This window comes from Lepus europaeus, chromosome 9, assembly GCF_033115175.1.
Source record: "Lepus europaeus isolate LE1 chromosome 9, mLepTim1.pri, whole genome shotgun sequence".
Classification (NCBI taxonomy): Eukaryota; Metazoa; Chordata; class Mammalia; order Lagomorpha; family Leporidae; genus Lepus; species Lepus europaeus.
Window position 1 is genome coordinate 107,116,410 of NC_084835.1, and position 15,476 is coordinate 107,131,885.

Below are 15,476 nucleotides of genomic sequence, written 5' to 3' on the forward strand. Positions count from 1 at the left end.
CAAAGGAATGAAATTGGAAATTAGCAACTCGGGAATCCCCAGAGCACGTGCAAACACATGGAGATTGAACAACATGCTCCTGAATGAACAATGGGTCATAGAAGAAATTAAGAGAGAAATCAAAAATTTTCTGGAAGTAAATGAGGATAACAGCACAACATACCAAAACCTATGGGATACAACAAAAGCAGTGTTAAGAGGAAAGTTTATATCAATAGGTGCCTACATCAAGAAATAGGAGAGGCACCAAACAGATGAGCTTTCAAGTCATCTCAAGGATCTAGAAAATCTGCAGCAAACCAAACCCAAACCCAGTACAAGAAGGGAAATAATTAAAGTCAAAGAAGAAATCAACAGGATTGAATCCAAAAAAAAAAAAACATTACAAAAAATCAGCCAAACGAGGAGCTGGTTTTTGGAAAAAATAAACAAAATTGACACCCCATTGGCCCAACTAACTAAAAAAAGAAGAGAAAAGATGCAAATCAATAGGATCAGAGATGAAAAGGGAAACGTAACAACAGACACCACAGAAATAAAAGGAATCAGAGATTACTACAAGGACTTGTATGCCAGCAAACAGGGAAATCTATCAGAAATGGACAGATTCTTGGACACATACAACCTACCTAAATTGAGCCAGGAAGACATAGAAAACCTAAACAGACCCATAACTGACACAGAAATTGAAACAGTAATAAAGGCCCTCCCAACAAAGAAAAGCCCAGGGCCAGATGGATTCACTGCTGAGTTCTACCAGACATTTAGAGAAGAACTAACTCCAATTCTTCTCAAACTATTCAGAACAATCGAAAAAGAGGGAATCCTCCCAAATTCTTTCTATGAAGCCAGCATCACCTTAATTCCTAAGCCAGAAAGAGACGCAACATTGAAAGAGAATTACAGACCAATATCCCTGATGAACATAGATGCAAAAATCCTCAATAAAATTCTGGCCAATAGAATGCAACACATCAGAAAGATCATCCACCCAGACCAAGTGGGATTTATCCCTGGTATGCAAGGATGGTTCAATGTCTGCAAAACAATCAACGTAATACACTACATTAACAGGCTGCAGAAGAAAAACCATATGATTCTATCAATAGACGCAGAGAAAGCATTTGATAAAATACAACACCCTTTCATGATGAAAACTCTAAGCAAACTGGGTATGGAAGGAACATTCCTCAATACAATCAAAGCAATATATGAAAAACCCACGGCCAACATCCTATTGAATGGGGAAAAGTTGGAAGCATTTCCGCTGAGATCTGGTACCAGACAGGGATGCCCACTCTCACCACTGCTATTCAACATAGTTCTGGAAGTTTTAGCCAGAGCTATTAGGCAAGAAAAAGAAATTAAAGGGATACAAATCGGGAAGGAAGAACTCAAACTATCCCTCTTTGCAGATGATATGATTCTTTATTTAGGGGATCCAAAGAACTCTACTAAGAGACTGCTGGAACTCATCGAAGAGTTTGGCAAAGTAGCAGGATATAAAAATCAATCCACAAAAATCAACAGCCTTTGTATACACAGGCAATGCCACGGCTGAGGAAGAACTTCTAAGATCAATCCCATTCACAATAGCTACAAAAACAAATACCTTGGAATAAACTTAACCAAGGACGTTAAAGATCTCTACGATGAAAACTACAAAACCTTAAAGAAAGAAATAGAAGAGGATACCAAAAAATGGAGAAATCTTCCATGCTCATGGATTGGAAGAATCAATATCATCAAAATGTCTATTCTCCCAAAAGCAATTTACAGATTCAATGCAATACCAATCAAGATACCAAAGACATTCTTCTCAGATCTGGAAAAAATAATGCTGAAATTCATATGGAGACACAGAAGACCTCGAATAGCCAAAGCAATCTTGTACAACAAAAACAAAGCCGGAGGCATCACAATACCAGATTTCAGGGCATACTACAGGGCAGTTGTTATCAAAACAGCACGGTACTGGTACAGAAACAGATGGATAGACCAATGGAACAGAATAGAAACACCAGAAGTCAATCCAAACATCTACAGCCAACTTATATTTGATCAAAGATCCAAAACTAATCCCTGGAATAAGGACAGCCTATTCAATAAATGGTGCTGGGAAAACTGGATCTCCATGTGCAGAAGCTTGAAGCAAGACCCATACCTTTCACCTTACACAAAAATTCACTCAACGTGGATTAAAGACTTAAATCTACGACCCAAAACCATCAAATTATTAGAGAGCATTGGAGAAACCCTGCAAGATACAGGTACAGGCAAAGACTTCTTGGAAAAGACCCCAGAAGCACAGGCAGTCAAAACCAAAATTAACATTTGGGATCGCATCAAATTGAGAAGTTTCTGTACTTCAAAAGAAACAGTCAGGAAAGTGAAGAGGCAACCGACAGAATGGGAAAAAAATATTTGCAAACTATACTACAGATAAAGGGTTGATAACCAGAATCTACAAAGAAATCAAGAAAATCCACAACAACAGAACAAACAACCCACTGAAGAGATGGGCCAAGGACCTCAATAGACATTTTTCAAAAGAGGAAATCCAAATGGCCAACAGACACATGAAAAAATGTTCAAGATCACTAGCAATCAGAGAAATGCAAATCAAAACCACAGTGAGGTTTCACCTCACCCCTGTGAGAATGGCTCACATCCAGAAATCTACCAACAACAGATGCTGGAGAGGATGTGGGGAAAAAGGGACACTAACCCACTGTTGGTGGGAATGCAAACTGGTTAAGCCACTATGGAAGTCAGTCTGGAGATTCCTCAGAAACCTGAACGTAACCCTACCATACAACCCAGCCATCCCACTCCTTGGAATTTACCCAAAGGAAATTAATTTGGCTAATAAAAAAGCCATCTGCACATTAATGTTTATTGCAGCTCAATTCACAATAGCTAAGACCTGGAACCAACCCAAATGCCCATCAACAGTAGACTGGATAAAGAAATTATGGGACATGTACTCCATAGAATACTATACAGCAGTAAGTAACAATGAAACCCAGTCATTTGCAACAAGATGGAAGGATCTGGAAAGCATCATGCTGAGTGAATTAAGCCAGTCCCAAAGAGACAAATATCATTTGTTTTCCCTGATCGGCGACAACTGAACACCAAAGGGGAAACCTGTTGAAGTGAAATGGACACTATAAGCAACAATGACCTGATCAGCTTTTGTCCTGACTCTAGATGTACAATGTAATACTTTATCCTTTTTAGTATTTGTTGTTGTTGTTGTTCTAGTACTAGCAGTTGAACTCTGTAATTAACACACAATTATTCTTAGGTGTTTAAATTTTAACTGAAAAGTGATCCCTGTTAAATTTCAGAGTGGAAAAAGAGAGGGAGGAGATGCACAAATTGGGACATGCACAGTCTTGCCCCAAATGATGGAGTTAGAAATGTGCCAGGGGATTCCAATACAATCCCATCAAGGTGGCATGTACCAATGCCATCTCACTAGTCCAAGTGATCAATTTCAGTTCACATTCGATGGCCTGGATAGGTCTAAGAAACAAAGGGATCACACAAACAAGACAAGTGTCTGCTAATACTAACTGATAGAATCAAAAAGGGAGAGAAAGATCCAGCATGGGAAGTGGGATACACAGCAGACTCATAGAATGGCAGATGTCCTAAACAGCACTCTGGCCTCAGAATCAGCCCTTAAGGCATTCGGACCTGGCTGAAGAGCCCATGAGAGTATTGAAGGCATGGAAAGCCAAGATACCATGGAAGAGAAAAAAAGAAGACCTAAATGAAAGATCTCTGTGAGTGAGATCCCAGTGGAAAGAACGGGGCCATCAAAGAAGGAGGTACCTTTCTCTGAAGGGAGGAGAGAACTTCCACTTTGACTGTGACCCTATCGGAATAAGATCAAAGTCAGCGAACCCTAAAGGCTTCCATAGTCCTGGCAACTCATGACTAGAGCCTAGGAAGATTACTGACGCCATGAACAGGAGTGTCAAATTGTTAAGTCAGCAACAGGAGTCACTGTGTACTTACATCCCATGTGGGATCTGTCCTTAATGTGTTGTCTAATGTGCAGTGATGCTATAACTAGTACTGAAACAGTATTTTTACACTTTGTGTTTCTGCGTGGGTACAAACTGATGAGGTCTTTACTAATTATATACTGAATCGATCTTCTGTATATAAAGATAATTGGAAATGAAAAAAAAAAAAAACCCTGGTGTTAAATTGGAAATGGCATAGAAAATTAATTAGTTTTTAAAAAATATTATGTAGGATCTCTGCCTTTAATGTGCTGTACACTCTTATTTAATGCTATAACTAGTATTCCAACAGTATTTTTTTTCACTTTCTGTTGCTATATGGGGGCAAACTGTTGAAATCGTTACCTAATATATACTAAACTGATCTTTTGTATATAGAGAGAATTAAAAATGAATCATGATGTGATTGGAAGGGGAGAGGGAGCGGGAAAGGGGAGGGTTGCGGGTGGGAGGGAAGTTTTGGGAGGGGGAAGCCATTGTAACCCATAAGCTGTACTTTGGAAATTTATATTCATTAAATAAAAGTTTCATAATAAAAAAAAAGATTAACAGATCCCAGGCCTGGGATGGGTCATTGACTCAGGCTTCAGCTATTAGTTTCCATCAAGGGAAGGGGGCCTGCGGCAATGACAATAGATAGGAAAGGGACCCAGGCTTAGCAGTCACAGAACAATCAGCCTCCACGAAGAATAGCTGCTCACCCCTTATGCCCAAGGCCATTTTCAGCCTTAACTATGTGCATCAATCACGTGAGGGACTTTAAGCGTTCCTGGTGCCTGACACCTGCCTCCAGTTGCCGATGTGATGGGCTGGGATAGCTCTTCAGGCAACTCTGACGTGCAGCCATGTCTGCCTATCACCACCTACTGCCTTGCAGGTAGTACCGATGGCCAAGTAGGAGCTCTGCAGTGACATGACAATCAGGACAGGACTTCTCCAAGCTTAGTGTGCAGAGGATGTGCCCTGTGTCCAACAGTCCTTCTCTTAACTGCCTTTCACGTGTAGCTGGCAGGAAAGCAGAGTAGCCACAACGGGCAGGCCTCCGAGAAGAGCCCTGCGGCTAGGAACCACCTAGGCCCCTGAGTCTCACAGCCTGGCTCCAGACACCAGCCATGCCGCTCACCTGTACGTAACCACCACATGTACCCAGCCACCCCAACCAACGGTGAGGGGGGAAAGGCCCCAGAGTGCAACCTGAGGAGCTCACACAGGAGGAGAGCACGTGGTGTTCTGGTGGCCGGAGCTTTGACCACTTTCAAGCTGCTTCTTGTGATCCGCTTTGGTGTTCCACACTTCCTCTTTCTTATCCCTCTCCTGTCCCTTCCTCAGCTTGTTCTGGACTGAAATTGTCAGACTTCAGCATGGGGTCATGGAATATAATCCCTTCCCCTGTGTCCAAGTAGGCCAGGGCACATAAGAGGAATGTCCAGGGAGGGCTGTGTTGCTATAAGAACAACCACATCCCACATCGGGGAACCCGGGTTCGAGTCCTGGCTCTGTCTCCCAACTCCAGCTTCCAGCCAGCACAGACCCTAGTAGGCAGCAGTGACAGCCAAAGTAAGTGGGCGACCCAAACCGAGTTACCAGCTCCCAGCTGCTGTGACCATTTAGGGAGTGATCCAGTAGTTGGGAACTCCGTCAAGTTTTTCGAAGTAGGAGCTCTAGAAATGTTACATATTGATTTTGAAATCTGTATCTACAGTTTAAAAAATTCTTCAAAGTTTCTTAGAGATAGAAGCCCATGAGCATTGCCTTCTAATTTCTTTATGCCTTTAAGATTCTGCCCGATATTCCAGTGCATCTGCTTTGGGACAACCTTGCCTGCAAAGGAAGCTGCATTTTGCCCGCACCCCTGCAGGTCCCCCCCCCCCCCCCCGCCCCATGCAGCCTCAGTGGGTGTCCAGAATGGCAACCTCTGCTCAGCCAACCAGCTTCCCACATTGGGAGCCGCTTCTCAGGAGACAAACTCCAAAATGAAGGAAGAACCCTTTACACCAGGAGCAATGACAAGCGGCAGCAGAGAGGCCACAACTGGAAAAAAAGCCACCTGCAAAGAGGTTGAGCTGGAAACAAGTCTACTGCCTGGGGTCTGCCTTCACCCTAACCAACAAGGTACAGTAAGCAGAAGTGGTCACTACCAAGGTTACAAACCTGTCTCCCACCTCCACCGGGCCCTTCTACACTTGGTCAAGTCTGTGTGCTTGGTTTTCTTTGCTCTACCACACAGCATTCCTCAACTGTCCGAGTGTACTGAATGAATTCCAGCACCTTCCATCAAACTCCCCTCATCAACTCCTGCCTCTCCCTACTCAGAGCACGGCTTTCATTATGTACGTCTTGCCAGAAGTCGTCACTGTTTAGGCATCATGAGCTGTTTGGAACACAGCACTTGGCATGGGGAAAAGCAGAACCTAAATTTAAGTTTAAACATCCAGTGATACATCAAGGTCCCCAAACGTTCATGGAATTGTTTCTTATAAAAAATTATGTGTGGATTAAGTTGTTTTGTACCAGAAGTGTTTTAAGTCCATCTCTCCATTAATTTCTTCACATAGCCTCATCACAGTATATGTAGTTTAACTGTATAGTAGTACTTTCCAGCTATGTATGGAAAAATATTCATTGAGATCAGCTGTTTCTAGATGTGTGTTCTTCAAAACATACACTACCACTTGATTTTTTGAAAGGGAAGCGTTTCCTGCTACCCACATTCAAAACCAGCCTGTTAAAATAAATGGAGGGGTAGCTTTTAGTGATCATCAACAAACAAGATGACAAAGTGGGTACAGAATCAGGCAAGGAAACTCAATACTTTTTCTACAGCACAGAAAGGCTTGTCAGGGTGACACGTAGGAAGGCAGAATTCACAGCTCCCGTGTCTGCAACAGAATCAGCCTCGTTCACACCCTGACGAGTTACACTGTTCTACAGGGATGGTGAGCGATTCCTGGAGACCAAGATGCCAAGTCACCGCTGAAGGTGCTCAGCCAGCAGATACAAATCCAACGAAATAGGGCAACACCGTGCCTAAGTGACCCTGCAAAGTCGACTATGTAAGTGGCCCTAACGTCACCTCCTCGAGGTCAGTCTCAGACATGTGGACCAAGTGTTAACACAGATGAAAAATCCCACCCCAGATCCTCAGACTGCAACAGCTCTCAAGGACCTCAACTCCTCCAATAAACCACGTAGTAAACATCTGGGGTTTGGGGAACTCTGTCGTGTGTTTTTAACTTAAGAATGTCAAGCCAATGCTCAGACAACCAGTAGGACAAAAACAGGCTATGGACCTAGTTTATCAATCTCTCAGCCAAACTCCCAGAGCTAGGTCCTGCCCGGTGCAGAGAGGACCCTGTCTCCTTCAGTGCTCTGTACTCACAGCTTCCTGCTGAACATCACCAGGTCCGACAGCTGCCCCTGCCGTTCTCAAATGACCATGGACAGGAAGCCTCACTCCAAGTGGGTCCAGCAGAAAATCCCACAGGCGGCAGGGCCAAGGATAGGCGAGAGAGATCGCCAAGAACAGTTCCGGTCCAAGTTTCTGAAGTCATAAATTGTTAACGATCCAGTTCCTGTTCTGTTACAGAAGGCGGCAGCACATACATTCACCCAAACTCCCTCACACATGTCTTGCCACGTGTGGGTCACACCTTGAGGATATGACGATACCAGTGAACTCAACGGGAATCAAACGTGTCAACACTGTAACGACCATCCACCTGCAACAGGTGCCTCAGAGGGGAACGAATTGCCCCCAAAAGGTTTACACACACTTGTGACAGATGTGTCACGCATTACTAGAGAAACTAAGCACTGTCCGAGGAGCATGGCTTCTTCTGAGACCCTGTTTAAAGCCACTATCAGCAACCGCGAGACTAGTCTCAGAGGAGGTGGGCTGGGCTGGACCTATTTATCCCTAGTGGGCCAATTCTGGTGCTGCCGTCAACCTCGGTCACAGGGCAAGGGAATTAGCCCCTCTCCACAGTGCTCCCACATGCCAGTAATACTCGGAAGAAACTGGTGGCACGTGCTAAATTCTTGTTAGTGCCAGGGTAGAAAGAGCACTGGTTACCACTCTCCTTGGGTTTTCATGTCCCTGCTTGGAGCAGCGGGGTTTCTTTTGCTGAAAAGATACAGCTGGGCCACAGGACATTTCCAGATCTGCCCCCAAAGTGTGTCATTCATCAGCTGTCTGCCAGAAATATCTTGAACATGTCCCAAAGGACATCGTTGATTCAAAATTCCTTCACTGAAAGATAAGTTAGAATCCACGAATTCCATGAGGACAGAGCTTTTTATATTTGTGTTGTTCTGCTTTATTCAGATATTCTAAACGCCTGGAACCTTGGTGAATGAGAAGCACTTGGCAATTGCTGAGTGACAGTTGTAAGGCACTGAAAATCAAACAGCTTCATAGAGATAAGGACCTTGCTTGCAGAACAGGTAGTACAGCTATTGATTGCTTTTATTTGGGAGATAAACGAGTAAACAGGAACAGAATGCAATCTCTGGTCTCCAGATCCTCAGCCGTGCCTCAAAGGCAGGCAGCCCAGGTCCTGCTGTGCACGGGGCCAGGTTTTAGGAAGCTGAACAGCATGGACATGAAAGATCAGTGAAATGCAAGCCTTCTCTGGAGAAAACAGTACCAAGAGCGAGCTCATTTGGTTTTTCCGGTTGTTTAGAAAAGATGAAGTGAAATGAACCATCGGAAGTCAGGGAGCAACAATAGCACTGGATCCAATCTCAAAGGATGCACAGTGAAAGCACAGCCTTTGGTGCACAATTCCACTGCTCCCAACCACTTTGTATTGTTTCTCTGTGAAAACAGATACAGAGCCTAGCCCTGGCCAGCTCTGCCTTCCCTCCTTTGCTAGCACGTTTTTGTGGGAGGGAGGGGCCCGCTTTCAAACTGGGGGCTGCAGGGATGCACACATCCTCTGTAGGTGTTGTGTAAATGACCAAGTTCACCAAGTTAGGGATGGCTGCTAGAATCCAGCACCTGCTAGTAAAAAGTCAAGCTGGTCTAGCTAGGAACCTATGAAAACAAGGGTAGAATGGCAGAGGTACAGCGAATCTCTGGTTTCTACAAGAGCCTTCCTGTCTCAGCTTATACAGCAACAAGACTCCCAAAAGGCTAGATTTTTATTCAAATCTCATTTTCAGTAGTAACACGCTTGCTTGGTTATGCCACAAATATACATAAAACAACAACTCCACCCAGACATGGAGCAAGCTCAGAAAGACACATCGTAAGAGGACAGCTGGCCCACGCCTTCAGCAGGGCGACAGTCCAGGGCCAGATGGAGCCTATGTAGGACCGGAGGCTGCCATCAGAACCTGGGCAATTCAAGGCTCTCCTTTGCAACTTCTGTACCATCTCCTCTCCTCTCTAATGACAGGGTATGCATGCTTGTAAATAACGCTCTTCAAAAGGGGAACCCCATGCTGTGAATGAGCCCATGATGATTCACGGAGCTGCTCCCATGCTGTGTCCTCCGCTATGCTGGCCAAGGACAGAGGCAGCAAAGAGGGATGGTTCCAGAATGCAGTCAAGGGTCTGATTTAGAGTCTTGGTTCTACCAGTAAGACCCTTCATGACGACAGGCAGAGAGAAGGCCTTTCTGGTGGTCCATAAAATGGACAACTTCAACATCTAATAGGCTATGCCTTCCACCTGCTCTTACAATCACAAGTAGATCAACTTACTTGGGAAGCTGAGCAAGGCAGGAAGCAAAGGTAGTAATTTTCCCAAGGCACTAGATTTCTGGGTACACTGCACTTGGAAAGCCACCTAGAAACAAGTACTGTGGACTGGTATTAATACCCTTGGCATTTATGGCTGTGGCTTAAACTTGGTCTTTCAAGAGTATCTGCTGCAAAGCTCAGGAAATAAATCCAAATGTTCATTGAGCACCTGCTACACACATTCAACACAATTAGCCAGATGCAGTGAGGTCAATGGCAGCCACTCAGCACTTCTTAGGCGTCTCAAACTTTTCTGTGGTAATGCCCTTTATCCTCATGCTAACATGAGGCTTATCTTAACAAAGGAGAAAATTAAGACATGGAGATTTAGAAACCATTCCAGGTCAAAGAAGTTAGTAGTAGAGGTGGGGTTGAAACAGCCACAGTGAGCCTCTGTTATTGTATTCACCATGACCACAAACCCCTGGGGGCATGCAGGGACCCCCAAAGAGCAGTGCCACCCACATTCTTTCTTCACATGAATCAGAGGTATCACCACGGTAGTGGTGCTATAATGAAGCCACCTTCTTGCTCTACTAGGTCCCAATAAACGTGCTTGCAGAATTATCATGCTAACTTCCACACTCACAGAATTCAGTAACACCACGGCATTATCTCAAAGAGAAGCGAGTTCTTGCAACCCCATGTCACTTTTCCCATGACAACATGAACCATCCTAAGAATGGCCACAGACTGAACAGCTGCCAGGACCTGGGCACAGCTTAGCTGGTGGGGGCATCAATACCACTCAGCCTCCACCGGGAGGTTCACGAGCAAAAGCCTGACATCACAGCCAATATAATTCAGGCCCTGTGTTAGAGCCACACTGAACAAGGGAACGCCTTCTCTTGCCCAAGAAGTCACTTCTAGTTGCTTATGTCTTCCCCATCAGTGATACTGTAGCACCAACTTCGTGACTTTGAACTCAGTCATTGCCAATTTCAAAGGCCTTGGTCTAAAACCAAATCTGAGCCCCGAGACTATCTTATTCTCAAAGTTTTCTAGCACTGTTATTAGCTCAGAATATATGCCTAATAAAATTAGGGCCTTTTTTGGCCACAGCTTCACTCAAATGGATTTTATCCATCTTTCTCTAACAAGGATTTTTTAAAAGATTTTTATTTGAAAGGGAGAGGGGGAAGAGAGGGAAGAGTACACCCGATTCCATCTGCTGGTTCACTCCCCAAATGGCTGCAACTGCTGGAGCTGGGCCAATCCGAAGCCAGGAGCTTCTTCTGGGTCCCCCGTGTGGGTGCAGGGGCCCAAGCACTTGGGCCATCTTCTGTTTTCCCGGGCACGTTACCAGGGAGCTGGATCAAAAGTGGAGCAGCTGGGATTCAAACAGGCACCCATATGGGATGCTGGTGCCACAGATGGCAGCTTAACCTGCCACACAATGCCAGTCTCAAAGATTCTTGAAGAAAGCCTGTCATTACGGAAACCCCAATAGAAAAGTAAACTAACCTTTTGTGCCAACCACATGGTTTGAGAAACTAGAAAGGACAACTTTCAAAGCCATAATACTTCATAGCATAATTACTTCAGATGCTTGGTTTGATTGCAATCAGTCCAGAATTCATAAAAAAGTCACACCTCAACTCTGATACACTTACTGCTGCTAAGAGTATCCCTACGTCAGATTAGAGTGTTGAGCAAATACATTCTGTTTAAACTCCTCAAACTGTCATTGCATTCATGCAGGTACTGTTGGTTAAACTTTGGGTATGAGGCACAGCATGGGGAACAGTCTAGAGAGACACTTTCCCTGGTATCGAGACCAAAAAAACCTTCCAGAACAGAACACTAACACGTGTGAACCAATCTGATACAAAGTCAGCGTCTCCGCCCTGAGAAGTAATGGTTATTCAGAAAGACCACCGTGGATGCGGGAGCTGTTGGTGGTTTCCAGCCAACCATCTGAGGTTTGTGACCATGCGAGTGCCGTCTTCCTTAGACTAGCAGACCTAGAGCATTCAGCCCGACCTGTAGGCACCTCTCGGATGACGCAGTGGCCCAGGCTTCCGCAGATGGAGAAGCCTAGGTTTGAGCCTTGGCTCTGACACACAGCAGCCTGGTGACCTGGGGCATATCACTTAATGCGTCAGAGCTTTGGCTCCCTCCTACCACCCCCGCGGTGACACACTTAACATCTCAAGAGCTGTCTGACATCTGTAACAGTGATCACGTGGTAAATCCTCAAGTTACCATTTAATATCTAATACAAAAACCTAGAAGCAGAAAGGTGCTCAGATGAAGTCACACAAAACAGAAGACAGGGTGGGGGTGTCCAAATCCACTTCCTTTCCTCCTCCAAGTCACTTCAGCACCCACTTTTTGGTGTAACGACAGATGCTACTCCCATCTACTAAACCCATTTTAGAAGGAAGCCTACCATCGGTATTGCTTACAAAAGAGTTTAAAAGCTCACTTTTATCCAGCTCAGAAGCAGCTTCGAGTTATTTCCCTTGTGCTGAGACGTGTCCATCAAAAGGTACCCAGTGCAAAGTGGGATTCCACCAGGACACAGAACATCACAGAACATTCCCCAGCAGAGCGGCTGTGTTACTTGCAGTTGAACCAAGAGTAACTCTTGAAGGGTCTGCTTTCCTGGAGAGCTGGCTGTTCTGTTCTAGGATAACAGGTGGACCAGCCGACGGCTCACCTGGTGAGAGCAAGCTCCGGGCTCCTCCAAGATGTGTCTAAATGGGCTGGCGGAAACCATCTTGGACATTTTGCAAACTGAATTAGAGGCTGGATACCATGTTGACAGGAAAACAACTTGTAGTAAGAAATACCATGGTAGGAGCCAGCGCCCTGGCATAGGTTGAGCATCTGCCTGTGGCACTGGCATCCCTCATGGGCACTGGCTCAAGTCTCAGCTGCTCCACTTTCAGTCCAGCTCTCTGCTTATGGCCTGGGAAAACAGATGGTTCAAGTGCTTGGACTCCTGTACCTGGGATACCAAGCAGCTCCTGGCTTCAGATGGGTCCAGCTCTGCCCCCTTGCAGCCCTTTGGGTAGTGAACTAGGAGGATGGAAGACCTCTGTCTCTCCTTCTGCCTCTTAAGTAAATGAATAAGTTTTAAAAAAAAAAATGCCAGGGTCATATGGGTAACACACACCTGGAACCAGGCAGACAGCCCTCCAGCCAGTGCTCCCAGGTCACTTCACCAGCTGGGTGACCTTGCTCCCCCACTGTACTTCCTTCATCCTCACCTGCCAGTTGGATGTACTCCTTCCTCCTCCGCTACTAAACTCCTGTTCTGCTCAGAGCTCACCCATGGGTGCCGAAAGGCAGCCTCTCCCAAGCCAAAGGCGTGACTGCTGACTCAGTGTTTGTCATTCATCACTAAGGGCCTATTTAAAAGCCCAAGTATGTGACCTAACTCAGGGTAGTGAACCAACCAGTCCTGGAACCGCTCGCCTAAGAGCACTAAGCTTTCTTGTAGCCCACAGCATTGGCCGATTCATCAATTACAGCAAACAGTAAGCACTGTTACCCTGTAACACCCAGTGCTGAGCAAAGTGCACGGCCCTCAGGGTGGCACGGGCCCCCAATCCTGGCACCTTGCACCCTGCTTTTTAAAATGCTTAATGAAGCATTTAATGCTTAATGTGCCTTCTCCACCCAAGTGAACGCACTGGAACCAAAGCCAAGAACTCAGCGATGAGAGAACCGTGTCAGCCCCCACCTCCGAAGAGGCTGCAAGCCGGACACGGCTCCCTCCTTCCGGGTTCAGCAGGCTTCTGGGCTTATCTCTTGCTGGAGATAAGAGCCCCCCTGGGGATGTTTTCAGAACTACAGGCGCCCCGGCTCCATCCGGGCTTCCTTCAAGGAGCACCCAGGTGGATCACCAGCCGGGATCTCCAGACGACCGCGCCTTTTTGTGTCTCGAATTTTCACGTTTTCCTCTTAACACAACCCTATCACACACACACCCCCACCGGAGGCGGCGATGACACACTGTGTCCCCACAGGTCAGGGACAGCCAAGCGCCACTTCTCCCTCCTTAGCTGGATTTTCAAAACAGAACCCAGACGCATAAGTAGCCACTCAACTTCCCCAGGCCCCACTGCTCACACCGAACCCAGTCTACCCCCTGCGTGACCCGGCAACGTCTCCCCCTCCCACCTTGTCCGACAAGTCTTCCAGCGAGCGGTAAACGATCCACACGCAAACCCGGCTACCGGACGCTACCCTAGCCCCCGGAACGCGCACACGTTTGCACCGGGTAGCGCTCAGCCAGCGTGGCCGGCGGGCACGCGTGCCCCGTCCCCGCGAGTCTCCAGCCAGCCGGGGCTTACCTGAAACACGTGGTGAGCTCGCCCGAAGGCTTCAGACACGGGTACTTGGTCGTGGCGATCTTGTTCTCCGCGCAGATTTCCCTGGGAAACAGTTGGAGAACAAGAGTCAGTGGCCCAGAGCGCAGGGAAGCGCGCGCGCGCGCGCGGGGCAGGAGCCGGTCCCCGAGGCCCTCCGCGAGGCAGGCGAGGGTCCCGGCGGCGCACCCAGCCCCAGCAGGAAGGAGAAGCTGCGAGGGCGAGGCTCGTGGGCACGGCCCGCGGCTAAGGCGCCCGACCCACGGGTGGGCGAGCCGGGCTGACGGCGGGGACGCCGTTACCCGGAGGAGGGGCTAAACGTGGCCCGGCAGCGCCGAGCACCGGGCCGGGGGCTCGGAGAGCGGGGGCGTGTGGCTGGCGGCGGCGGACCAGGTTGGGCTGGCCGCGCTTACCTGTCGCCGTCCCCGGGCTCCTCCCGGTAGGTCCACGCGTGTCCCAGCGCCAGGAGCAGCAGCAGCGGCCCCAGACTCCTGCCCAGCTGCCCCCTGGCCGTTGCTCCCCGGCACGGAGGAGGCGGCGGCACCATGGGGACGCTGCCGGCTTCTTCCCGGCACAGGAGAGCTCTCCCCGAGCTGCGCACCGCGGCTCCGCGGCCGCCGTCTTTCTCGCTGCCCGGCAGGGGGCGGCGGAGGGCAGGGGCGTTTGCGCCACCTGCACCGGGGCGCAGCGGCTCGGAGCGCTGTGCGTGTAGGGCCGGCGGTTAAGCCGGGATTTAGGGTGCTGGGTGCACACTCAGCAGAGGCAAGCAAAATGGGAGCCTGGGTCTGGGTCTGGGCCCGGGCCGTGTGGTCGGGGCGCTCTCGCCGAGGGGACAGGCTGGCTGCACGCAGCTTGGGGCTGCGCCCGCCTCGCCTCCTCCCTCTTCCTCCTCCTCCGGGAGAGGCGCGCAGGGTGGGGACAGCAGGCAGCGGCTTGCATCCTGCACCAGGGTCTCACCACGACGATGAGGAGGAGGAGCCGCCTCCCGGCCCTGGAAGCGCGGCGGAGAGGGGTTAACACACCTCCTTCCGCGCGTCAGGCGTTTCCGAGGCCCGCGGACAGGCCGTCGCTTGCCTTTGCCGCTCGAGGACGCGTTCGTGGCTTCTCAGCGCCCCAGTCTTGGCTTAAGTCGGGGGCAGACGTCGCGAGGCCCCGGCGGGGGTCCCACGTTAGGGTTCCCAGTCCCGGCAAGCGCTCGGGTCTGCCAGCGCCAGGTGAACCGCGCCGCTCCCGCGAGATCTGCGTAGCCCTTGCGCGGCTTTTAAAGCGCGTCCGAGCCCGTGAGGCGGGACACCTGGGGCGCTCCGGCCAGGGGCTGGCCGCCTGCCGCCCGCGTGCGGACCTGGGGTGCGTGGGCGGCACGTCTGGCGGC

The 15,476-nt window shown here is 48.4% G+C and overlaps 1 protein-coding gene across 1 annotated transcript in view; it reads right to left on the bottom strand.

The window, feature by feature from the left end:
- CCBE1 (collagen and calcium binding EGF domains 1) overlaps positions 1-14,651 on the bottom strand; it is a 244,664-nt gene extending 230,013 nt beyond the window's left edge. The window contains exons 1-2 of the mRNA XM_062201757.1: positions 14,518-14,651; positions 14,090-14,170 (exon numbers count right to left, since the gene is read on the bottom strand). Of these exons, the coding sequence (XP_062057741.1) occupies positions 14,090-14,170; positions 14,518-14,651 (215 nt within the window). The remainder of the gene's footprint in view (positions 1-14,089; positions 14,171-14,517) is intronic.
- Positions 14,652-15,476: the final 825 nt, after the last annotated feature.